The sequence below is a fragment of the Mya arenaria genome, chromosome 7 (assembly GCF_026914265.1).
Source record: "Mya arenaria isolate MELC-2E11 chromosome 7, ASM2691426v1".
NCBI classification, from domain to species: domain Eukaryota; kingdom Metazoa; phylum Mollusca; class Bivalvia; order Myida; family Myidae; genus Mya; species Mya arenaria.
In genome coordinates, this window is record NC_069128.1 from 29,442,567 (window position 1) to 29,468,010 (window position 25,444).

General features: G+C 35.9%; 1 protein-coding gene across 1 annotated transcript in view; it reads left to right on the plus strand.

Moving 5' to 3' along the window:
* The first annotated feature begins 2,595 nt into the window (after positions 1–2,595).
* LOC128241058 (uncharacterized) overlaps positions 2,596–25,444 on the plus strand; it is a 33,067-nt gene continuing 10,218 nt past the window's right edge. Inside the window, exons 1-4 of the mRNA XM_052958043.1 lie at positions 2,596–2,620; positions 2,769–2,813; positions 4,030–4,106; positions 5,662–5,733. Coding sequence (XP_052814003.1) covers positions 2,599–2,620; positions 2,769–2,813; positions 4,030–4,106; positions 5,662–5,733 — 216 coding nt within the window. The 5' untranslated portion in view covers positions 2,596–2,598. The remainder of the gene's footprint in view (positions 2,621–2,768; positions 2,814–4,029; positions 4,107–5,661; positions 5,734–25,444) is intronic.

Here is a 25,444-nt window from a genome sequence, read left to right on the forward strand (position 1 = left end):
AACTTCTTACTCCAAGAAGCAGTGTTTCTACCCTTACAGTTCAATAATCACTGGCAACATGCAGATTACGTAACCATGGATACCCACTGCGTTGTTAAAATTTCATATCGGTAAAGATTGTAACATATCTAATTGTAATTATTGTTTTTGTATTTTGACCTTAATGCACCTTGAATAATTGATATTTGATAAAATCTCTCTCACAGAGAAAAACATTTAAAAAAAAAGTTTAAAGTCTTTATAATATCAAGTTATACTCGCTTAATCTGTTTGTCAAGGGAGATCACTGCCTAGGAGATTTACCAACTACTGCCTCATTCAGCACACCTCGGCCATTTTCCATCGAAAACAGCCCCGTTTGAATGCCGATACACCAATAGAAGTAGTTCGTAAACTTTATAACAATAAAATTAATTAATTGAGTGTTTTGTGGTACTAAGTTTAAACCGTTTGCCAGTGAATTTTATTATTTTATGAGTTATAGTGAAGATATCCAAGAGTAAACTCATTAGTTTAATTGCTTAAATGAAATTACTACGCGATCAACTTGCAGCGTAGTTAAATATTTAGATATCTGACAAAATTTAAACCGTCCATATACATCCGAGGTTGTATTTTGATGGAAAATGGCCGAGGTGTTCCGAATGACTACTGCCTATGACGTATTGCAGGAGCCAGTTTTTTGACAGAAAATGAACGGTCTTATCTTTGCAATGAAACACCATGTGCTAGATCAGCTATTTATGTTTGACCTGTACTGAACATATATATACTACAAGTGCATTCAGTCCACACCAACTTAAATATTATTGTAGGAAACTAGGTCGAGAATAATTGAAGCGAGCAAGTGAGATTAAAATAAAAATATGTCTTAGCATTTCGCTTTGATACAGCCTGTTGACCGTTTAAATAAAGAACATATTCGATTTAAAGCTGCACTCTCACAAATTGAACGTGTGGACAACTTTTTGTTTGGTTAATGTGTGCGAAATTCCATGGAAACCAGTTATATAAGACTGCTGAAAAAAAATAGATCGCAGATTTTTATATGTAAGTTCAAAAATTGATGTTTTATGCGTTTTTCTTAAACAGTTAGTAACGGTTTAAGTCATAAAATATTAATTTTCGAACGGAATTATGAAAAACTACGATCTGTTTTCATGTCAGAAATCTTATCTCATTGGTTTGAAGATGTTTACACAAAAAAATTGCTCTTTCCAAGACAAAAAATAAAAAAGTTGTAAAAACGGTAAATCTGTGAGAGTGCAGCTTTAAGTCGTAACTTGAAATAATCTTAGTGTCACATTTTCGTGTTTCTTTTGGCAACAGCAAATATTTCAGTGACTTGAACATGCACCAGTATTAACTAACTAAAATATTATTTTCTGCGTTTGAGTGAAACGAATTAAAAGAAAATTATTTTCCCTTGTAATGGAATAAGCGCCAGGTGGCGTTTTATATGCACGAGTTGTTCATAGGCACGAGTATTTCGTGCGCATTAGAATGGCATTCAGCGCTAGGAAGCCGATACGCTCACATCGATATAGTTGATTGTATAATTTTACAAGCAAAGGTTTAAGGTGAAAGTTTTCTGTTGTTATGCAATTTCATCATAATAAATGATTTTTTTGTTCTCACTTGTATACATAGCGTTGTAATTGACACTTGTACATCTCAGTTTAGTACGTGTATATGAACCATATAAATGATATGTATTTTATACCTAATTGTTAAGGAGCTTACGGTGAGGCCCGACATCTAGTGGTACGAGACAAATCCTGTAAATCTGGATGACAAAGGGGCAGAGGTATCTGAGTTTTCCCCAGTAGGGGGGTTTATCTCAGTTTTTCCTAGGCCAGTCGACCACGTCTGTAAGCTCCATTTTGTCAGGCATGTTGTTTATAAGACATACTTTGCTCATGTTGCAAGTTTACGCTGTATATGTTTATCGGTTTTCCAAGTGCTTCACTGAGACTTCCAAAATAATACCATTGAAAAAAAATAATATTGTGTTGTTTTCTATAGGATGGGAGGTTATAGAATGGTATTAAGGGAAACAGTAAATATGATGCCATTTGTGACGTTTATACAGATTTAAGATAATTACAGTTTCGAATTATATTCTTTTTTCAAGCGGCCACCAGGAGCTATATTATGTAATATATGTTATATTGCTTGTTTTGGAACGTCTGTTGTAGTATAAGTTTACCCTGACAAATTAAAATCTGAATTTGTTAGTGTGAAACTTAATTATGACAACATTATTTACCCTTTCTTAGTGCAGTTCGATGGAAATAAACCAAACTATTAATAATATTAACTATTTTAGTATTTCTGCAGCTGTCATAGAAACAATATATATATTTTCATGATTTTCGTTGCTTTTATTCGACTTAACAAGATAGTGTTGTTTGTTTGTTTGTTTTTACGAATTTGTGGGCGCTAATATAATACAAATATATTTTTGTGGTATGAAATAAATAAATGAAAAGTAGATGCGGTGAATCCGAAGAACGGAAAATATATTTGGTGTGGCCTCATAAATGCATTTATCTTTGTGAACCAATGTCAATAAGTTTAGTACAGTGCGGTTTAAGCATGGAGACGGACTATGGAAATGGTATTTGGTAACATTGTGTGTGTTTTTGTCTGAATCCCATTCAATTAATATGTGCTCATGCTATTGATAAACAACTAAGTATCGAACTATACCTATTTTTATTTAGTCATAAAAGCAATATATATTTACATAGCCTTCTCTTTTTCAGCCTTTATTTTCAGAGCTTTCATTGCCATACAACTTGTCAGCGCAAGTAAGATGTACATGTTTGTTATCTTTGCATGAAGTGTACTATTGTAGTGCTAGTCTTATCCAGCTTTTTCACACGAATACGAGTGCCGCCATCATGGATTTGGGTCATCTCTTTCAAATTACGCGAAGCATCATCCCGCATGCATCTTTATATATATTTATAATTAACAACGGATTGATTTAACCGACTTATCAAATTACTGCCAAAGGGACGACGCGGTTCGAAGTGTCAAAATGCCAATAGCTCGCTGCCTGAGCGTTTTTTGTTGTTTTTTCGGTTCAGGGTTATCGACCCAATAGCTCAAGTTGAAGAGCGTTAGCTTTGGATCCGGGTTTAATCTCCTACCGCGTTATATCGAAAGACTTGAGAAATTGGTACCAATAGCATACTTGCCTGTCGCTATAAATAAGAGAGTAGAACTGGACTATTTGGTGTACTCTGTACCAGCTAAAATCTAGAAAATTAGTTCGCGATCTTGACATCAGCATCATTTGAGAACCAAGATGTAAATTCGAAAGGTCTTTGGTATCGCTTTAAATCTCCTGGTATCTGATTCTGTTTCTTCAACTCCGCTGTTATCTAGACGTGAATTAAATTGCAGTTACTTCTTTCCAATCCAGCCAATAGGCACGGACAAAACTTTATCAACATCTTTAAACAAAAGGTAAATTGGCATTTCGCTCGAGCAACGTTAAACCTATTTACGTGAATATTCACTACGTTTAATTCTAATTTCTCGTTTGTATTGTATGAAAAGATACAGATATTCGTGTACTATGGTAATTTTAATAACATGCTTATACATATAATCAAATGTGAAATGACCCGTTCCTATCATGGGCAATTGAAATCAGTGTGTACAAAAATAGTTTTAATTTTCGAAACAGATAAGACGGATATTCTTTTTGTTTGCTAATTTGGATAGTGAACATAGAGGAATAATACACAACTGTTTTCCTGGAACGAATAATAAGTTATGTTGTTAGTAGGTGACCCAATATAGGATATACAAGGCGCAGGAACCTATATTCGGGTTCGGACTGTTGAAAATAATACCTAAAAACTAACTGAAAATCATATTTTGATACATGTACGTTTCGCATTTCTTCTCTTCCCTGAAATTTGGTCATGTGGAAGTTCCTTGAAACAAACCGTTTGTTTATGCATGTATGTGTTCAGTGTTTAACGTGTGTTTCTCCTCTCGATATCTTGCCAGGCAGTGCTGAAATTTGTCTTGATTGCTCGCTATCGTTAGGACAATGCCATGAGGTAGCTAGATGCGGCCCTCACGAGGTCAGTGCTAGTTTTAGATGTAAACAATTTGTTCATTGATTAACCCTCACGTGGTCAGTGCTACTATAAGATGTAAACAATGTGTTCATTGACCCTCACGAGGTCGGTGCTAGTTTTAGATGTAACCACTTTGTTCATTAATTGACCGTCGCGGGGTCAGTGCTACTTTTAGATGTAAACAATGTGTTCATTGACCCTCACGAGGTCGGTGCTAGTTTTAGATGTAACCACTTTGTTCATTAATTGACCGTCGCGGGGTCAGTGCTACTTTTAGATGTAAACAATGTGTTCATTGACCCTCATGAGGTCAGTGCTAGTTTTAGATGTAACCACTTTGTTCATTTATTGACCGTCGCGGGGTCAGTGCTATTTTTAGATGTAAACAACGTGTTCATTGACCCTCACGAGATCAGTACTATTTTTAGATGTTAACAACGTGTTCATTGACCCTCACGAGATCAGTACTATTTTTAGATGTAATGCAAACAATGTGTTCATTGATCCTCACAAGATCAGTTCTATTTTTAGACGTAAACAACGTGTTTATTGACCCTCATGAGATCAGTGCTGTTTTTAGATGTAAACAACGTGTTCATTGACCCTCACGAGATCAGTGCTATTTTTAGATGTAATGCAAGCAATGTGTTCATTGATCCTCACAAGATCAGTTCTATTTTTAGACGTAAACAACGTGTTTATTGACCCTCATGAGATCAGTGCTATTTTTAGATGTAAACAACGTGTTCATTGACCCTCACGAGATCAGCGCTGTTTTTAGATGTAAACAACGTGTTCATTGACCCTCACGAGATCAGTACTATTTTTAGATGTAAACAACGTGTTCATTGACCATCACGAGATCAGTGCTATTTTTAGATGTAATGCAAACAATGTGTTCATTGATCCTCACAAGATCAGTTCTATTTTTAGACGTAAACAACGTGTTTATTGACCCTCATGAGATCAGTGCTATTTTTAGATGAAAAAAATGTGTTCATTGACCCTAAAGAGAACGGTGCGTGTTTTAGATAGACAGTTGGCTCTTTGTGTACATGAATGGCAGGTTTTGAGTCGTTTGTCAGATGTAGACAATTAGCGCTTTGTGTATGTTATTGCCAGAACATATGAACTTGAAATGTTTGTGTTTATTGTATATGTAGACCATGTTGCTGTTAAAATAATGATCCTGGAATCAAAGTATAAATATTAATATTCGCTAAAAATGACCAGTTCAAATAGTTCGGCTTAACCATGCAAAGTATAAATATATTAAATGTTTTGCACTAGTTGAATTTTCGCTAGTACTTGGTTCGAGCCAACGCGGTTCGATTGTATTTCAAACTGGCACACAAGTAAGCAAAACTTAATACTGCAAGGTCAGCAAAATATAACTGTTATCTAAATTTCATTTTTCATAAGTTTCTGTTTGGATTCTGTTTTTTTTTATTTCTGTGGCGTTTAACAAGGTTACACTTGTCAGGAATATATGCTTCATGTAAGGGCTGATTATTCGACAGTTTCTAGCAATTAATTCAAATGTTTTCTTCGTTTATAGAAATGCTTCGCAGATGTTATTTCCAGTCCCCATGGCGATCTGCTTTACTCGTTCGGATGTAGAGATTCACTAGTAAGTTATTCCATAAACTGACCAACAGAAAACGAACAAACTATGATTCTCAAATTAAAAAAAATACGTATTTCTTTATCATTATACTGGCCGTATTTTTGTTTGCCTCGTTTTACATCTAGACACTTGTATATATTTATTATAATATTTGCTTATATGTTGTTGTGATGTCAATACAAAAAAGGGAACTTATACATTGCGAGTCAAATAAATGACTCTTTTGTTGCTATTTATGTACTGTGAGCACTGAACAAACATATGTTTAATTATTCGTCCCTAGCAAACATGAATGTACATGAATGTACATCAACTTTATTTTTTGTTTGTTTTGTTTTTGTTTGTTGATAATCAGAATATCTTTAGAGGGGCATAAAATGGATTGATCCCCAAAATTATTTATTTTTTTAATTCAGATGCATATGCCTATATTGTGTACTTTTAAGCATGTCGTTGGTAAAGTTTTACATCAGTCTATATTGTGTCCCTTTAAGCACGTCGTTAATAAAGTTTTACATCAGTCTATATTGTGTCCCTTTAACACGTCGTTGGTTAAGTTTTACATCAGTCTATATTGTGTCCCTTTAAGCACGTCGTTGGTAAAGTTTTACATCAGTCTATATTGTGTCCCTTTAAGCATGTCGTTGGTAAAGTTTTACATCAGTCTATATTGTGTCCCTTTAAGCATGTCGTTGGTAAAGTTTTACATCAGTCTATATTGTGTCCCTTTAAGCATGTCGTTGGTAAAGTTTTACATCAGTCTGTATTGTGTCCCTTTAAGCATGTCGTTGGTAACGTTTTACATCAGTCTATATTGTGTCCCTTTAAGCATGCCGTTGGTAAAGTTTTACATCAGTCTATATTGTGTCCCTTTAAGCATGCCGTTGGTAAAGTTTTACATCAGTCTATATTGTGTCCCTTTAAGCATGTCGTTGGTAAAGTTTTACATCAGTCTATATTGTGTCCCTTTAAGCATATCGCTGGTAAAGTTTTACATCAGTCTATATTGTGTCCCTTTAAGCACGTCGTTGGTAAAGTTTTGCATTAGTCTATATTGTGTCCCTTTAAGCATGTCGTTGGTAAAGTTTTACATCAGTCTATATTGTGTCCCTTTAAGCATGTCGTTGGTAAAGTTTTACATCAGTCTATATTGTGTCCCTTTAAGCATGTCGTTGGTAAAGTTTTGCATCAGTCTATATTGTGTCCCTTTAAGCATGTCGTTGGTAAAGTTTTACATCAGTCTATATTGTGTCCCTTTAAGCATGCCGTTGGTAAAGTTTTACATCAGTCTATATTGTGTCCCTTTAAGCATGTCGTTGGTAAAGTTTTGCATCAGTCTATATTGTGTCCCTTAAAGCATGTCGTTGGTAAAATTTTGCATCAGTCTATATTGTGTCCCTTTAAGCACGCCGTTAGTTAAGTTTTACATCAGTCTATATTGTGTCCCTTTAAGCATGTCGTTGGTAAAGTTTTACATCAGTCTATATTGTGTCCCTTTAAGCATGTCGTTGGTAAAGTTTTACATCAGTCTATATTGTGTCCCTTTAAGCATGTCGTTGGTAAAGTTTTACATCAGTCTATATTGTGTCCCTTTAAGCATGTCGTTGGTAAAGTTTTACATCAGTCTATATTGTGTCCCTTTAAGCATGTCGTTGGTAAAGTCTTACATCAGTCTGGTTAAGTTTTACATCAGTCTATATTGTGTCCCTTGAAGCATGCCGTTGGTAAAGTTTTACATCAGTCTATATTGTGTCCCTTGAAGCATGCCGTTGGTAAAGTTTTACATCAGTCTATATTGTGTCCCTTGAAGCATGCCGTTGGTAAAGTTTTACATCAGTCTATATTGTGTCCCTTGAAGCATGCCGTTGGTAAAGTTTTACATCAGTCTATATTGTGTCCCTTTAAGCACGTCGTTGGTAAAGTTTTACATCAGTCTATATTGTGTGCCTTTAAGCACGTCGTTGGTAAAGTTTTACATCAGTCTATATTGTGTCCTTTTAAGCATATCGTTGGTAAAGTTTTACATCAGTCTATAGTGCTTCCCTTTAAGCATGTCGTTGGTAAAGTTTTACATCAGTCTATATTGTGTCCCTTTAAGCATGTCGTTGGTAAAGTTTTACATCAGTCTATATTGTGTCCCTTTAAGCATGTCGTTGGTAAAGTTTTACATCAGTCTATATTGTGTCCCTTTAAGCATATCGTTGGTAAAGTTTTACATCAGTCTATATTGTGTCCCTTTAAGCATATCGTTGGTTAAGTTTTACATCAGTCTATATTGTGTCCCTTTAAGCACGCCGTTGGTAAAGTTTTGCATCAGTCTATATTGTGTCCCTTTAAGCATGTCGTTGGTAAAGTTTTGCATCAGTCTATATTGTGTCCCTTTAAGCATGCCGTTGGTAAAGTTTTGCATCAGTCTATATTGTGTCCCTTTAAGCATGCCGTTGGTAAAGTTTTGCATCAGTCTATATTGTGTCCCTTTAAGCATGCCGTTGGTAAAGTTTTACATCAGTCTATATTGTGTCCCTTTAAGCATGTCGTTGGTAAAGTTTTACATCAGTCTATATTGTGTCCCTTTAAGCATGTCGTTGGTAAAGTTTTACATCAGTCTATATTGTGTCCCTTTAAGCATGTCGTTGGTAAAGTTTTACATCAGTCTATATTGTGTCCCTTTAAGCATGTCGTTGGTAAAGTTTTACATCAGTCTATATTGTGTCCCTTTAAGCACGTCGTTGGTAAAGTTTTACATCAGTCTATATTGTGTCCCTTTAAGCACGTCGTTGGTAAAGTTTTACATCAGTCTATATTGTGTCCCTTTAAGCACGTCGTTGGTAAAGTTTTACATCAGTCTATATTGTGTCCCTTTAAGCATATCGTTGGTAAAGTTTTACATCAGTCTATATTGTGTCCCTTTAAGCATATCGTTGGTAAAGTTTTGCATCAGTCTATATTGTGTCCCTTTAAGCATATCGTTGGTAAAGTTTTGCATCAGTCTATATTGTGTCCCTTTAAGCATGTCGTTGGTAAAGTTTTGCATCAGTCTATATTGTGTCCCTTTAAGCATGTCGTTGGTAAAGTTTTGCATCAGTCTATATTGTGTCCCTTTAAGCATGTCGTTGGTAAAGTTTTGCATCAGTCTATATTGTGTCCCTTTAAGCATGCCGTTGGTAAAGTTTTGCATCAGTCTATATTGTGTCCCTTTAAGCATGTCGTTGGTAAAGTTTTACATCAGTCTATATTGTGTCCCTTTAAGCACGTCGTTGGTAAAGTTTTGCATCAGTCTATATTGTGTCCCTTTAAGCACGTCGTTGGTAAAGTTTTGCATCAGTCTATATTGTGTCCCTTTAAGCATGTCGTTGGTAAAGTTTTGCATCAGTCTATATTGTGTCCCTTTAAGCATGCCGTTGGTAAAGTTTTGCATCAGTCTATATTGTGTCCCTTTAAGCATGTCGTTGGTAAAGTTTTGCATCAGTCTATATTGTGTCCCTTTAAGCATGTCGTTGGTAAAGTTTTACATCAGTCTATATTGTGTCCCTTTAAGCATGTCGTTGGTAAAGTTTTACATCAGTCTATATTGTGTCCCTTTAAGCATGTCTTTGGTAAAGTTTTGCATCAGTCTATATTGTGTCCCTTTAAGCATGTCGTTGGTAAAGTTTTGCATCAGTCTATATTGTGTCCCTTTAAGCATGTCGTTGGTAAAGTTTTGCATCAGTCTATATTGTGTCCCTTTAAGCATGTCGTTGGTAAAGTTTTACATCAGTCTATATTGTGTCCCTTTAAGCATGTCGTTGGTAAAGTTTTACATCAGTCTATATTGTGTCCCTTTAAGCATGTCGTTGGTAAAGTCTTACATCAGTCTATATTGTGTCCCTTTAAGCATGTCGTTGGTAAAGTCTTACATCAGTCTATATTGTGTCCCTTTAAGCATGTCGTTGGTAAAGTTTTACATCAGTCTATATTGTGTCCCTTTAAGCATGTCGTTGGTAAAGTTTTACATCAGTCTATATTGTGTCCCTTTAAGCATGTCGTTGGTAAAGTTTTACATCAGTCTATATTGTGTCCCTTTAAGCATGTCGTTGGTAAAGTTTTACATCAGTCTATATTGTGTCCCTTTAAGCATGTCGTTGGTAAAGTTTTACATCAGTCTTTATTGTGTCCCTTTAAGCACGTCGTTGGTAAAGTTTTACATCAGTCTATATTGTGTCCCTTTAAGCATGTCGTTGGTAAAGTTTTGCATCAGTCTATATTGTGTCCCTTTAAGCATGTCGTTGGTAAAGTTTTACATCAGTCTATATTGTGTCCCTTAAAGCATGTCATTGGTAAAGTTTTACATCAGTCTATATTGTGTCCCTTTAAGCACGTCGTTGGTAAAGTTTTACATCAGTCTATATTGTGTCCCTTTAAGCATGTCGTTGGTAAAGTTTTACATCACTCTTTATTGTGTCCCTTTAAGCATATCGTTGGAAAAATTTTGCATCAGTCTATATTGTGTCCCTTTAAGCATGTCGTTGGTAAAGTTTTACATCAGTCTATATTGTGTCCCTTTAAGCATGTCGTTGGTAAAGTTTTGCATCAGTCTATATTGTGTCCCTTTAAGCATGTCGTTGGTAAAGTTTTGCATCAGTCTTTATTGTGTCCCTTTAAGCATATCATTGGTAAAGTTTTGCATCAGTCTATATTGTGTCCCTTTAAGCATGTCGTTGGTAAAGTTTTGCATCAGTCTATATTGTGTCCCTTTAAGCATGTCGTTGGTAAAGTTTTGCATCAGTCTATATTGTGTCCCTTTAAGCATGTCGTTGGTAAAGTTTTGCATCAGTCTATATTGTGTCCCTTTAAGCATGTCGTTGGTAAAGTTTTGCATCAGTCTATATTGTGTCCCTTTAAGCATGCCGTTGGTAAAGTTTTGCATCAGTCTATATTGTGTCCCTTTAAGCATGCCGTTGGTAAAGTTTTACATCAGTCTATATTGTGTCCCTTTAAGCATGTCGTTGGTAAGGTTTTACATCAGTGTAAATTGTGTCCCTTTAAGCATGTCGTTGGTAAAGTTTTGCATCAGTCTATATTGTGTCCCTTTAAGCACGCCGTTGGTAAAGTTTTGCATCAGTCTATATTGTGTCCCTTTAAGCATGCCGTTGGTAATGTTTTGCATCAGTCTATATTGTGTCCCTTTAAGCATGTCGTTGATAAAGTTTTGCATCAGTCTATATTGTGTCCCTTTAAGCATGTCGTTGGTAAAGTTTTACATCAGTCTATATTGTGTCCCTTTAAGCATGTCGTTGGTAAAGTTTTACATCAGTCTATATTGTGTCCCTTTAAGCACGTCGTTGGTAAAGTTTTACATCAGTCTATATTGTGTCCCTTTAAGCATGTCGTTGGTAAAGTTTTACATCAGTCTATATTGTGTCCCTTTAAGCACGTCGTTGGTAAAGTTTTACATCAGTGTAAATTGTGTCCCTTTAAGCATGTCGTTGGTAAAGTTTTGCATCAGTCTATATTGTGTCCCTTTAAGCATGTCGTTGGTAAAGTTTTGCATCAGTCTATAGTGTGTCCCTTTAAACATGCCGTTGGTAATGTTTTGCATCAGTCTATATTGTGTCCCTTTAAGCATGTCGTTGGTAAAGTTTTACATCAGTCTATATTGTGTCCCTTTAAGCATGTCGTTGGTAAAGTTTTACATCAGTCTATATTGTGTCCCTTTAAGCATGTCGTTGGTAAAGTTTTACATCAGTCTATATTGTGTCCCTTTAAGCACGTCGTTGGTAAAGTTTTACATCAGTCTATATTGTGTCCCTTTAAGCACGTCGTTGGTAAAGTTTTACATCAGTCTATATTGTGTCCCTTTAAGCATGTCGTTGGTAAAGTTTTACATCAGTCTATATTGTGTCCCTTTAAGCACGCCGTTGGTAAAGTTTTACATCAGTCTATATTGTGTCCCTTTAAGCATGTCGTTGGTAAAGTTTTACATCAGTCTATATTGTGTCCCTTTAAGCACGCCGTTGGTAATGTTTTGCATCATTCTATATTGTGTCCCTTTAAGCATGCCGTTGGTAAAGTTTTGCATCAGTCTATATTGTGTGCCTTTAAGCATATCTTTGGTAAAGTTTTACATCAGTCTATATTGTGTCCCTTTAAGCATGTCGTTGGTAAAGTTTTACATCAGTCTATATTGTGAGCCTTTAAGCATGCCGTTGGTAAAATTTCGCATCAGTCTATTTTGTGTGCCTTTAAGCATATCTTTGGTAAAGTTTTACATCAGTCTATATTGTGTCCTTTTAAGCATGTCGTTGGTAAAGTTTTACATCAGTCTAAGCATGTCGTTGGTAAAGTTTTACATCAGTCTATATTGTGTCCCTTTAAGCATGTCGTTGGTAAAGTTTTACATCAGTCTATATTGTGTCCCTTTAAGCACGTCGTTGGTAAAGTTTTACATCAGTCTATATTGTGTCCCTTTAAGCACGTCGTTGGTAAAGTTTTACATCAGTCTATATTGTGTCCCTTTAAGCATATCGTTGGTAAAGTTTTACATCAGTCTATATTGTGTCCCTTTAAGCATATCGTTGGTAAAGTTTTACATCAGTCTATATTGTGTCCCTTTAAGCATATCGTTGGTAAAGTTTTGCATCAGTCTATATTGTGTCCCTTTAAGCACGTCGTTGGTAAAGTTTTGCATCAGTCTATATTGTGTCCCTTTAAGCATGCCGTTGGTAAAGTTTTGCATCAGTCTATATTGTGTCCCTTTAAGCATGTCGTTGGTAAAGTTTTGCATCAGTCTATATTGTGTCCCTTTAAGCATGTCGTTGGTAAAGTTTTTCATCAGTCTATATTGTGTCCCTTTAAGCATGTCGTTGGTAAAGTTTTACATCAGTCTATATTGTGTCCCTTTAAGCACGTCGTTGGTAAAGTTTTACATCAGTCTATATTGTGTCCCTTTAAGCATATCGTTGGTAAAGTTTTAAATCAGTCTATATCGTATCCCTTTAAGCATGTCGTTGGTAAAGTTTTGCATCAGTCTATATTGTGTCCCTCCATTTAAGCATGTCGTTGGTAAAGTTTTACATCAGTCTATATTGTGTCCCTTTAAGCACGTCGTTGGTAAAGTTTTGCATCAGTCTATATTGTGTCCCTTTAAGCACGTCGTTGGTAAAGTTTTACATCAGTTTATATTGTGTCCCTTTAAGCACGTCGTTGGTAAAGTTTTACATCAGTCTATATTGTGTCCCTTTAAGCATGTCGTTGGTAAAGTTTTGCATCAGTCTATATTGTGTCCCTTTAAGCATGTCGTTGGTAAAGTTTTACATCAGTCTATATTGTGTCCCTTTAAGCATGTCGTTGGTAAAGTTTTACATCAGTCTATATTGTGTCCCTTTAAGCATGTCGTTGGTAAAGTTTTGCATCAGTCTATATTGTGTCCCTTTAAGCATGTCGTTGGTAAAGTTTTACATCAGTCTATATTGTGTCCCTTTAAGCATGTCGTTGGTAAAGTTTTACATCAGTCTATATTGTGTCTCTTTAAGCATGTCGTTGGTAAAATTTTACATCAGTCTATATTGTGTCCCTTTAAGCATATCGTTGGTTGGTAAAGTCTTACATCAGTCTATATTGTGTCCCTTTAAGCATGTCGTTGGTAAAGTCTTACATCAGTCTATATTCTGTCCCTTTAAGCATGTCGTTGGTAAAGTTTTACATCAGTCTATATTGTGTCCCTTTAAGCATGTCGTTGGTAAAGTTTTACATCAGTCTATATTGTGTCCCTTTAAGCATGTCGTTGGTAAAGTTTTAAATCAGTCTATATTGTGTCCCTTTAAGCTCGTCGTTGGTAAAGTTTTAAATCAGTCTATATTGTGTCCCTTTAAGTATATCGTTGGTAAAATTTTGCATCAGTCTATATTGTGTCCCTTTAAGCATGTCGTTGGTAAAGTTTTGCATCAGTCTATATTGTGTCCCTTAAAGCATGTCGTTGGTAAAGTTTTACATCAGTCTATATTGTGTCCCTTTAAGCATATCGTTTGTAAAGTTTTGCATCAGTCTATATTGTGTCCCTTTAAGCATATCGTTTGTAAAGTTTTGCATCAGTCTATATTGTGTCCCTTTAAGCACGCCGTTGGTAAAGTTTTGCATCAGTCTATATTGTGTCCCTTTAAGCACGTCGTTGGTAAAGTTTTACATCAGTCTATATTGTGTCACTTTAAGCACGTCGTTGGTAAAGTTTTACAATAGTCTATATTGTGCCCCTTTAAGCATGTCGTTGGTAAAGATTTACATCAGTCTATATTGTGTCCCTTTAAGCATGTCGTTGGTAAAGTTTTGCATCAGTCTATATTGTGTCCCTTTAAGCATGTCGTTGGTAAAGTTTTGCATCAGTCTATATTGTGTCCCTTTAAGCATGTCGTTGGTAAAGTTTTACATCAGTCTATATTGTGTCCCTTTAAGCATGTCGTTGGTAAACTTTACATCAGTCTATATTGTGTCCCTTTAAGCATGTCGTTGGTAAAGTTTTGCATCAGTCTATATTGTGTCCCTTTAAGCATGTCGTTGGTAAAGTTTTACATCAGTCTATATTGTGTCCCTTAAAGCATGTCGTTGGTAAAGTTTTACATCAGTCTATATTGTGTCCCTTTAAGCACGTCGTTGGTAAAGTTTTACATCAGTCTATATTGTGTCCCTTTAAGCATGTCGTTGGTAAAGTTTTGCATCAGTCTATATTGTGCCCCTTTAAGCATGTCGTTGGTAAAGATTTACATCAGTCTATATTGTGTCCCTTTAAGCATGTCGTTGGTAAAGTTTTGCATCAGTCTATATTGTGTCCCTTTAAGCATGTCGTTGGTAAAGTTTTGCATCAGTCTATATTGTGTATCTTTAAGCATGTCGTTGGTAAAGTTTTACATCAGTCTATATTGTGTCCCTTTAAGCATGTCGTTGGTAAACTTTACATCAGTCTATATTGTGTCCCTTTAAGCATGTCGTTGGTAAAGTTTTACATCAGTCTATATTGTGTCCCTTTAAGCACGTCGTTGGTAAAATTTTACATCAGTCTTTATTGTGTCCCTTTAAGCATGTCGTTGGTAAAGTTTTACATCACTCTTTATTGTGTCCCTTTAAGCATATCGTTGGAAAAAATTTGCATCAGTCTATATTGTGTCCCTTTAAGCATGTCGTTGGTAAAGTTTTACATCAGTCTATATTGTGTCCCTTTAAGCATGTCGTTGGTAAAGTTTTGCATCAGTCTATATTGTGTCCCTTTAAGCATGTCGTTGGTAAAGTTTTGCATCAGTCTTTATTGTGTCCCTTTAAGCATATCATTGGTAAAGTTTTGCATCAGTCTATATTGTGTCCCTTTAAGCATGTCGTTGGTAAAGTTTTACATCAGTCTATATTGTGTCCCTTTAAGCATGTCGTTGGTAAAGTTTTGCATCAGTATATATTGTGTCCCTTTAAGCATGTCGTTGGTAAAGTTTTGCATCAGTCTATATTGTGTCCCTTTAAGCATGTCGTTGGTAAAGTTTTGCATCAGTCTATATTGTGTCCCTTTAAGCATGCCGTTGGTAAAGTTTTGCATCAGTCTATATTGTGTCCCTTTAAGCATGTCGTTGGTAAAGTTTTACATCAGTCTATATTGTGTCCCTTTAAGCATGTCGTTGGTAAGGTTTTACATCAGTGTAAATTGTGTCCCTTTAAGCATGTCGTTGGTAAAGTTTTGCATCAGTCTATATTGTGTCCCTTTAAGCATGTCGTTGGTAAAGTTTTGCATCAGTCTATATTGTGTCCCTTTAAGCATGCCGTTGGTAATGTTTTGCATCAGTCTATATTGTGTCCCTTTAAGCATGTCGTTGGTAAAGTTTTGCATCAGTCTATATTGTGTCCCTTTAAGCATGTCGTTGGTAAAGTTTTACATCAGTCTATATTGTGTCCCTTTAAGCACGCCGTTGGTAATGTTTTGCATCATTCTATATTGTGTCCCTTTAAGCACGCCGTTGGTAAAGTTTTGCATCAGTCTATATTGTGTGCCTTTAAGCATATCTTTGGTAAAGTTTTACATCAGTCTATATTGTGTCCCTTTAAGCATGCCGTTGGTAAAGTTTTACATCAGTCTATATTGTGAGCCTTTAAGCATGCCGTTGGTAAAATTTCGCATCAGTCTATTTTGTGTCCCTTTAAGCATATCTTTGGTAAAGTTTTACATCAGTCTATATTGTGTCCTTTTAAGCATGTCGTTGGTAAAGTTTTACATCAGTCTAAGCATGTCGTTGGTAAAGTTTTACATCAGTCTATATTGTGTCCCTTTAAGCATGTCGTTGGTAAAGTTTTACATCAGTCTATATTGTGTCCCTTTAAGCACGTCGTTGGTAAAGTTTTACATCAGTTTATATTGTGTCCCTTTAAGCACGTCGTTGGTAAAGTTTTACATCAGTCTATATTGTGTCCCTTTAAGCATGTCGTTGGTAAAGTTTTACATCAGTCTATATTGTGTCCCTTTAAGCATATCGTTGGTAAAGTTTTACATCAGTCTATATTGTGTCCCTTTAAGCATATCGTTGGTAAAGTTTTGCATCAGTCTATATTGTGTCCCTTTAAGCATGTCGTTGGTAAAGTTTTGCATCAGTCTATATTGTGTCCCTTTAAGCATGCCGTTGGTAAAGTTTTGCATCAGTCTATATTGTGTCCCTTTAAGCATGTCGTTGGTAAAGTTTTGCATCAGTCTATATTGTGTCCCTTTAAGCATGTCGTTGGTAAAGTTTTGCATCAGTCTATATTGTGTCCCTTTAAGCATGTCGTTGGTAAAGTTTTATATCAGTCTATATTGTGTCCCTTTAAGCACGTCGTTGGTAAAGTTTTACATCAGTCTATATTGTGTCCCTTTAAGCATATCGTTGGTAAAGTTTTAAATCAGTCTATATTGTGTCCCTTTAAGCATGTCGTTGGTAAAGTTTTGCATCAGTCTATATTGTGTCCCTCCCTTTAAGCATGTCGTTGGTAAAGTTTTACATCAGTCTATATTGTGTCCCTTTAAGCACGTCGTTGGTAAAGTTTTGCATCAGTCTATATTGTGTCCCTTTAAGCACGTCGTTGGTAAAGTTTTACATCAGTCTATATTGTGTCCCTTTAAGCACGTCGTTGGTAAAGTTTTACATCAGTCTATATTGTGTCCCTTTAAGCATGTCGTTGGTAAAGTTTTGCATCAGTCTATATTGTGTCCCTTTAAGCATGTCGTTGGTAAAGTTTTACATCAGTCTATATTGTGTCCCTTTAAGCATGTCGTTGGTAAAGTTTTACATCAGTCTATATTGTGTCCCTTTAAGCATGTCGTTGGTAAAGTTTTGCATCAGTCTATATTGTGTCCCTTTAAGCATGTCGTTGGTAAAGTTTTGCATCAGTCTATATTGTGTCCCTTTAAGCATGTCGTTGGTAAAGTTTTGCATCAGTCTATATTGTGTCCCTTTAAGCATGTCGTTGGTAAAGTTTTACATCAGTCTATATTGTGTCTCTTTAAGCATGTCGTTGGTAAAATTTTACATCAGTCTATATTGTGTCCCTTTAAGCATATCGTTGGTTGGTAAAGTCTTACATCAGTCTATATTGTGTCCCTTTAGCATGTCGTTGGTAAAGTCTTACATCAGTCTATATTCTGTCCCTTTAAGCATGTCGTTGGTAAAGTTTTACATCAGTCTATATTGTGTCCCTTTAAGCATGTCGTTGGTAAAGTTTTACATCAGTCTATATTGTGTCCCTTTAAGCATGTCGTTGGTAAAGTTTTAAATCAGTCTATATTGTGTCCCTTTAAGCTCGTCGTTGGTAAAGTTTTAAATCAGTCTATATTGTGTCCCTTTAAGTATATCGTTGGTAAAATTTTGCATCAGTCTATATTGTGTCCCTTTAAGCATGTCGTTGGTAAAGTTTTGCATCAGTCTATATTGTGTCCCTTTAAGCATGTCGTTGGTAAAGTTTTACATCAGTCTATATTGTGTCCCTTTAAGCATATCGTTTGTAAAGTTTTGCATCAGTCTATATTGTGTCCCTTTAAGCACGCCGTTGGTAAAGTTTTGCATCAGTCTATATTGTGTCCCTTTAAGCACGTCGTTGGTAAAGTTTTACATCAGTCTATATTGTGTCCCTTTAAGCATGTCGTTGGTAAAGTTTTATAATAGTCTATATTGTGCCCCTTTAAGCATGTCGTTGGTAAAGATTTACATCAGTCTATATTGTGTCCCTTTAAGCATGTCGTTGGTAAAGTTTTGCATCAGTCTATATTGTGTCCCTTTAAGCATTTCGTTGGTAAAGTTTTGCATCAATCTATATTGTGTCCCTTTAAGCATGTCGTTGGTAAAGTTTTGCATCAGTCTACATTGTGTCCCTTTAAGCATGTCGTTGGTAAAGTTTAATATCAGTCTATATTGTGTCCCTTTAAGCATATCGCTGGTAAAGTTTTACATCAGTCTATATTGTGTCCCTTTAAGCACGTCGTTGGTAAAGTTTTGCATTAGTCTATATTGTGTCCCTTTAAGCATGTCGTTGGTAAAGTTTTACATCAGTCTATATTGTGTCCTTTTAAGCATGTCGTTGGTAAAGTTTTACATCAGTCTATATGGTGTCCCTTTAAGCACGTCGTTGGTAAAGTTTTGCATCAATCTATATTGTGTCCCTTTAAGCATGTCGTTGGTAAAGTTTTGCATCAGTCTATATTGTGTCCCTTTAAGCATGTCGTTGGTAAAGTTTTACATCAGTCTATATTGTGTCCCTTTAAGCATGTCGTTGGTAAAGTTTTGCATCAATCGATATTGTGTCCCTTTAAGCATGTCGTTGGTAAAGTTTTGCATCAGTCTATATTGTGTCCCTTTAAGCACGCCGTTAGTTAAGTTTTACATCAGTCTATATTGTGTCCCTTTAAGCATGTCGTTGGTAGAGTTTTACATCAGTCTATATTGTGTCCCTTTAAGCATGTCGTTGGTAAAGTTTTGCATCAGTCTATATTGTGTCCCTTTAAGCATGTCGTTGGTAAAGTTTTACATCAGTCTATATTGTGTCCCTTTAAGCATGTCGTTGGTAAAGTCTTACATCAGTCTGGTAAAGTTTTACATCAGTCTATATTGTGTCCCTTTAAGCATGCCGTTGGTAAAGTTTTACATCAGTCTATATTGTGTCCCTTTAAGCATGCCGTTGGTAAAGTTTTACATCAGTCTTTATTGTGTCCCTTTAAGCATATCGTTGGTAAAGTTTTGCATCAGTCTATATTGTGTCCCTTTAAGCATGTCGTTGGTAAAGTTTTGCATCAGTCTATATTGTGTTCCTTTAAGCATGTCGTTGGTAAAGTTTTACATCAGTCTATATTGTGTCCCTTTAAGCATATCGTTGGTAAAGTTTTGCATCAGTCTATATTGTGTCCCTTTAAGCACGTCGTTGGTAAAGTTTTGCATCAGTCTATATTTTGTCCCTTTAAGGATGTCGTTGGTAAAGTTTTGCATCAGTCTATATTGTGTCCCTTTAAGCATGTCGTTGGTAAAGTTTTGCATCAGTCTATATTGTGTCCCTTTAAGCATGTCGTTGGTAAAGTTTTGCATCAGTCTATATTGTGTCCCTTTAAGCATATCGTTGGTAAAGTCTTACATCAGTCTATATTGTGTCCTTTAAGCATGTCGTTGGTAAAGTCTTACATCAGTCTATATTGTGTCCCTTTAAGCACGTCGTTGGTAAAGTTTTACATCAGTCTTTATTGTGTCCCTTTAAGCATATCGTTTGAAAAATTTTGCATCAGTGTATATTGTGTCCCTTTAAGCATGTCGTTGGTAAAGTTTTACATCAGTCTATATTGTGTCCCTTTAAGCATGTCGTTGGTAAAGTTTTACATCAGTCTATATTGTGTCCCTTTAAGCATGTCGTTGGTAAAGTTTTGCATCAGTCTATATTGTGTCCCTTTAAGCACGTCGTTGGTAAAGTTTTACATCAGTCTATATTGTGTCCCTTTAAGCATGTCGTTGGTAAAGTTTTACAATAGTCTATATTGTGTCCCTTTAAGCATGTCGTTGGTAAAGATTTACATCAGTCTATATTGTGTCCCTTTAAGCACGTCGTTGGTAAAGTTTTACATCAGTCTATATTGTGTCCCTTTAAGCACGTCGTTGGTAAAGTTTTACATCAGTCTATATTGTGTCCCTTTAAGCATGTCGTTGGTAAAGTTTTGCATCAGTCTATATTGTGTCCCTTTAAGCATGTCGTTGGTAATGTTTTGCATCAGTCTATATTGTGTCCCTTTAAGCATGTCGTTGGTAATGTTTTGCATCAGTCTATATTGTGTCCCTTTAAGCATGTCGTTGGTAAAGTTTTGCATCAGTCTATATTGTGTCCCTTTAAGCATGTCGTTGGTAAAGTTTTACATCAGTCTATATTGTGTCCCTTTAAGCACGTCGTTGGTAAAGTTTTGCATCAGTCTATATTGTGTCCCTTTAAGCATGTCGTTGGTAATGTTTTGCATCAGTCTATATTGTGTCCCTTTAAGCATGTCGTTGGTAATGTTTTGCATCAGTCTATATTGTGTCCCTTTAAGCATGTCGTTAGTAAAGTTTTACATCAGTCTATATTGTGTCCCTTTAAGCATGTCGTTAGTAAAGTTTTACATCAGTCTATATTGTGTCCCTTTAAGCACGTCGTTGGTAAAGTTTTACATCAGTCTATATTGTGTCCCTTTAAGCACGTCGTTGGTAAAGTTTTACATCAGTCTATATTGTGTCCCTTTAAGCATGTCGTTGGTTAAGTTTTACATCAGTCTATATTGTGTGCCTTTAAGCATGTCGTTGGTAAACTTTTACATCAGTCTATATTGTGTCCCTTTAAGCATGTCGTTGGTAAAGTTTTGCATCAGTCTATATTGTGTCCCTTTAAGCATATCGTTGGTAAAGTTTTGCATCAGTCTATATTGTGTCCCTTTAAGCATGTCGTTGGTAAAGTTTTGCATCAGTCTATATTGTGTCCCTTTAAGCATGTCGTTGGTAAAGTTTTACATCAGTCTATATTGTGTCTCTTTAAGCATGTCGTTGGTAAAATTTTACATCAGTCTATATTGTGTCCCTTTAAGCATATCGTTGGTTGGTAAAGTCTTACATCAGTCTATATTGTGTCCCTTTAAGCATGTCGTTGGTAAAGTCTTACATCAGTCTATATTGTGTCCCTTTAAGCATGTCGTTGGTAAAGTTTTACATCAGTCTATATTGTGTCCCTTTAAGCATGTCGTTGGTAAAGTTTTACATCAGTCTATATTGTGTCCCTTTAAGCATGTCGTTGGTAAAGTTTTAAATCAGTCTATATTGTGTCCCTATAAGCTCGTCGTTGGTAAAGTTTTAAATCAGTCTATATTGTGTCCCTTTAAGTATATCGTTGGTAAAATTTTGCATCAGTCTATATTGTGTCCCTTTAAGCATGTCGTTGGTAAAGTTTTGCATCAGTCTATATTGTGTCCCTTTAAGCATGTCGTTGGTAAAGTTTTACATCAGTCTATATTGTGTCCCTTTAAGCATATCGTTTGTAAAGTTTTGCATCAGTCTATATTGTGTCCCTTTAAGCACGCCGTTGGTAAAGTTTTGCATCAGTCTATATTGTGTCCCTTTAGGCACGTCGTTGGTAAAGTTTTACATCAGTCTATATTGTGTCACTTTAAGCACGTCGTTGGTAAAGTTTTACAATAGTCTATATTGTGTCCCTTTAAGCATGTCGTTGGTAAATATTTACATCAGTCTATATTGTGTCCCTTTAAGCATGTCGTTGGTAAAGTTTTGCATCAGTCTATATTGTGTCCCTTTAAGCATGTCGTTGGTAAAGTTTTGCATCAGTCTATATTGTGTCCCTTTAAGCATGTCGTTGGTAAAGTTTTACATCAGTCTATATTGTGTCCCTTTAAGCATGTCGTTGGTAAACTTTACATCTGTCTATATTGTGTCCCTTTAAGCATGTCGTTGGTAAAGTTTTACATCAGTCTATATTGTGTCCCTTTAAGCATGTCGTTGGTAAAGTTTTGCATCAGTCTATATTGTGTCCCTTTAAGCATGTCGTTGGTAAAGTTTTGCATCAGTCTATATTGTGTCCCTTTAAGCATGTCGTTGGTAAAGTTTTGCATCAGTCTATATTGTGTCCCTTTAAGCATATCGTTGGTAAAGTCTTACATCAGTCTATATTGTGTCCTTTAAGCATGTCGTTGGTAAAGTCTTACATCAGTCTATATTGTGTCCCTTTAAGCACGTCGTTGGTAAAGTTTTACATCAGTCTTTATTGTGTCCCTTTAAGCATATCGTTTGAAAAATTTTGCATCAGTGTATATTGTGTCCCTTTAAGCACGTCGTTGGTAAAGTTTTACATCAGTCTATATTGTGTCCCTTTAAGCATGTCGTTGGTAAAGTTTTGCATCAGTCTATATTGTGTCCCTTTAAGCATGTCGTTGGTAAAGTTTTGCATCAGTCTATATTGTGTCCCTTTAAGCACGTCGTTGGTAAAGTTTTACATCAGTCTATATTGTGTCCCTTTAAGCACGTCGTTGGTAAAGTTTTACAATAGTCTATATTGTGTCCCTTTAAGCATGTCGTTGGTAAAGTTTTACATCAGTCTATATTGTGTCCCTTTAAGCATGTCGTTGGTAAAGTTTTACATCAGTCTATATTGTGTCCCTTTAAGCACGTCGTTGGTAAAGTTTTACATCAGTCTATATTGTGTCCCTTTAAGCATATCGTTGGTAAAGTTTTACATCAGTCTATATTTTGTCCCTTTAAGCACGTCGTTGGTAAAGTTTTACATCAGTCTTTATTGTGTCCCTTTAAGCACGTCGTTGGTAAAGTTTTACATCAGTCTTTATTGTGTCCCTTTAAGCATATCGTTGAAAAAAATTTGCATCAGTCTATATTGTGTCCCTTTAAGCATGTCGTTGGTAAAGTTTTACATCAGTCTATATTGTGTCCCTTTAAGCATGTCGTTGGTAAAGTTTTACATCAGTCTATATTGTGTCCCTTTAAGCATGTCGTTGGTAAAGTTTTACATCAGTCTATATTGTGTCCCTTTAAGCATGTCGTTGGTAAAGTTTTGCATCAGTCTATATTGTGTCCCTTTAAGTATGTCGTTGGTAAAGTTTTGCATCAGTCTATATTGTGTCCCTTTAAGCATGTCGTTGGTAAAGTTTTGCATCAGTCAATATTGTGTCCCTTTAAGCATGTCGTTGGTAAAGTTTTGCATCAGTCTATATTGTGTCCCTTTAAGCATGTCGTTGGTAAAGTTTTGCATCAGTCTATATTTTGTCCCTTTAAGCATGTCGTTGGTAAAGTTTTGCATCAGTCTATATTGTGTCCCTTTAAGCATGTCGTTGGTAAAGTTTTGCATCAGTCTATATTGTGTCCCTTTAAGCATGCCGTTGGTAAAGTTTTGCATCAGTCTATATTGTGTCCCTTTAAGCATGTCGTTGGTAAAGTTTTACATCAGTCTATAATGTGTCCCTTTAAGCACGTCGTTGGTAAAGTTTTACATCAGTCTATATTGTGTCCCTTTAAGCATGCCGTTGGTAATGTTTTGCATCAGTCTATATTGTGTCCCTTTAGGCATGTCGTTGGTAAAGTTTTGCATCAGTCTATATTGTGTCCCTTTAAGCATGTCGTTGGTAAAGTTTTGCATCAGTCTATATTGTGTCCCTTTAAGCATGTCGTTGGTAAAGTTTTGCATCAGTCTATATTGTGTCCCTTTAAGCATGTCGTTAGTAAAGTTTTGCATCAGTCTATATTGTGTCCCTTTAAGCATGTCGTTGGTAAAGTTTTACATCAGTCTATATTGTGTCCCTTTAAGCACGTCGTTGGTAAAGTTTTACATCAGTCTATATTGTGTCCCTTTAAGCACGTCGTTGGTAAAGTTTTACATCAGTCTATATTGTGTCCCTTTAAGCATGTCGTTGGTAATGTTTTGCATCAGTCTATATTGTGTCCCTTTTAAGCATGTCGTTGGTAAAGTTTTACATCAGTCTATATTGTGTCCCTTTAAGCATGTCGTTGGTAAAGTTTTACATCAGTCTATATTGTGTCCCTTTAAGCATGTCGTTGGTAAAGTTTTACATCAGTCTATATTGTGTCCCTTTAAGCACGCCGTTGGTAAAGTTTTACATCAGTCTATATTGTGTCCCTTTAAGCACGCCGTTGGTAAAGTTTTACATCAGTCTATATTGTGTCCCTTTAAGCACGTCGTTGGTAAAGTTTTACATCAGTCTATATTGTGTCCCTTTAAGCACGTCGTTGGTAAAGTTTTGCATCAGTCTATATTGTGTCCCTTTAAGCATGCAGTTAGTAAAGTTTTGCATCAGTCTATATTGTGTCCCTTTAAGCATGTCGTTGATAAAGTTTTACATCAGTCTATATTGTGTCCCTTTAAGCACGTCGTTGGTAAAGTTTTACATCAGTCTATATTGTGTCCCTTTAAGCATGCCGTTGGTAATGTTTTGCATCAGTCTATATTGTGTCCCTTTAAGCATGTCGTTGGTAAAGTTTTGCATCAGTCTATATTGTGTCCTTTTAAGCATGTCGTTGGTAAAGTTTTACATCAGTCTATATTGTGTCCCTTTAAGCATGTCGTTGGTAAAGTTTTACATCAGTCTATATTGTGTCCCTTTAAGCACGTCGTTGGTAAAGTTTTACATCAGTCTATATTGTGTCCCTTTAAGCACGCCGTTGGTAAAGTTTTACATCAGTCTATATTGTGTCCCTTTAAGCACGTCGTTGGTAAAGTTTTACATCAGTCTATATTGTGTCCCTTTAAGCACGTCGTTGGTAAAGTTTTACATCAGTCTATATTGTGTCCCTTTAAGCATGTCGTTGGTAAAGTTTTGCATCAGTCTATATTGTGTCCCTTTAAGCATGTCGTTGGTAAAGTTTTACATCAGTCTATATTGTGTCCCTTTAAGCATGTCGTTGGTAATGTTTTGCATCAGTCTATATTGTGTCCCTTTAAGCATGTCGTTGGTAAAGTTTTGCATCAGTCTATATTGTGTCCCTTTCAGCATGTCGTTGGTAAAGTTTTACATCAGTCTATATTGTGTCCCTTTAAGCACGTCGTTGGTAAAGTTTTACATCAGTCTATATTGTCTCCCTTTAAGCACGTCGTTGGTAAAGTTTTACATCAGTCTATATTGTGTCCCTTTAAGCATGTCGTTGGTTAAGTTTTACATCAGTCTATATTGTGTGCCTTTAAGCATGTCGTTGGTAAACTTTTACATCAGTCTATATTGTGTCCCTTTAAGCATGTCGTTGGTAAAGTTTTGCATCAGTCTATATTGTGTCCCTTTAAGCATGTCGTTGGTAAAGTTTTACATCAGTCTATATTGTGTCCCTTTAAGCATGTCGTTGGTAAAGTTTTGCATCAGTCTATATTGTGTCCCTTTAAGCATGTCGTTGGTAAAGTTTTACATCAGTCTATATTGTGTCTCTTTAAGCATGTCGTTGGTAAAATTTTACATCAGTCTATATTGTGTCCCTTTAAGCATATCGTTGGTTGGTAAAGTCTTACATCAGTCTATATTGTGTCCCTTTAAGCATGTCGTTGGTAAAGTCTTACATCAGTCTATATTGTGTCCCTTTAAGCATGTCGTTGGTAAAGTTTTACATCAGTCTATATTGTGTCCCTTTAAGCATGTCGTTGGTAAAGTTTTACATCAGTCTATATTGTGTCCCTTTAAGCATGTCGTTGGTAAAGTTTTAAATCAGTCTATATTGTG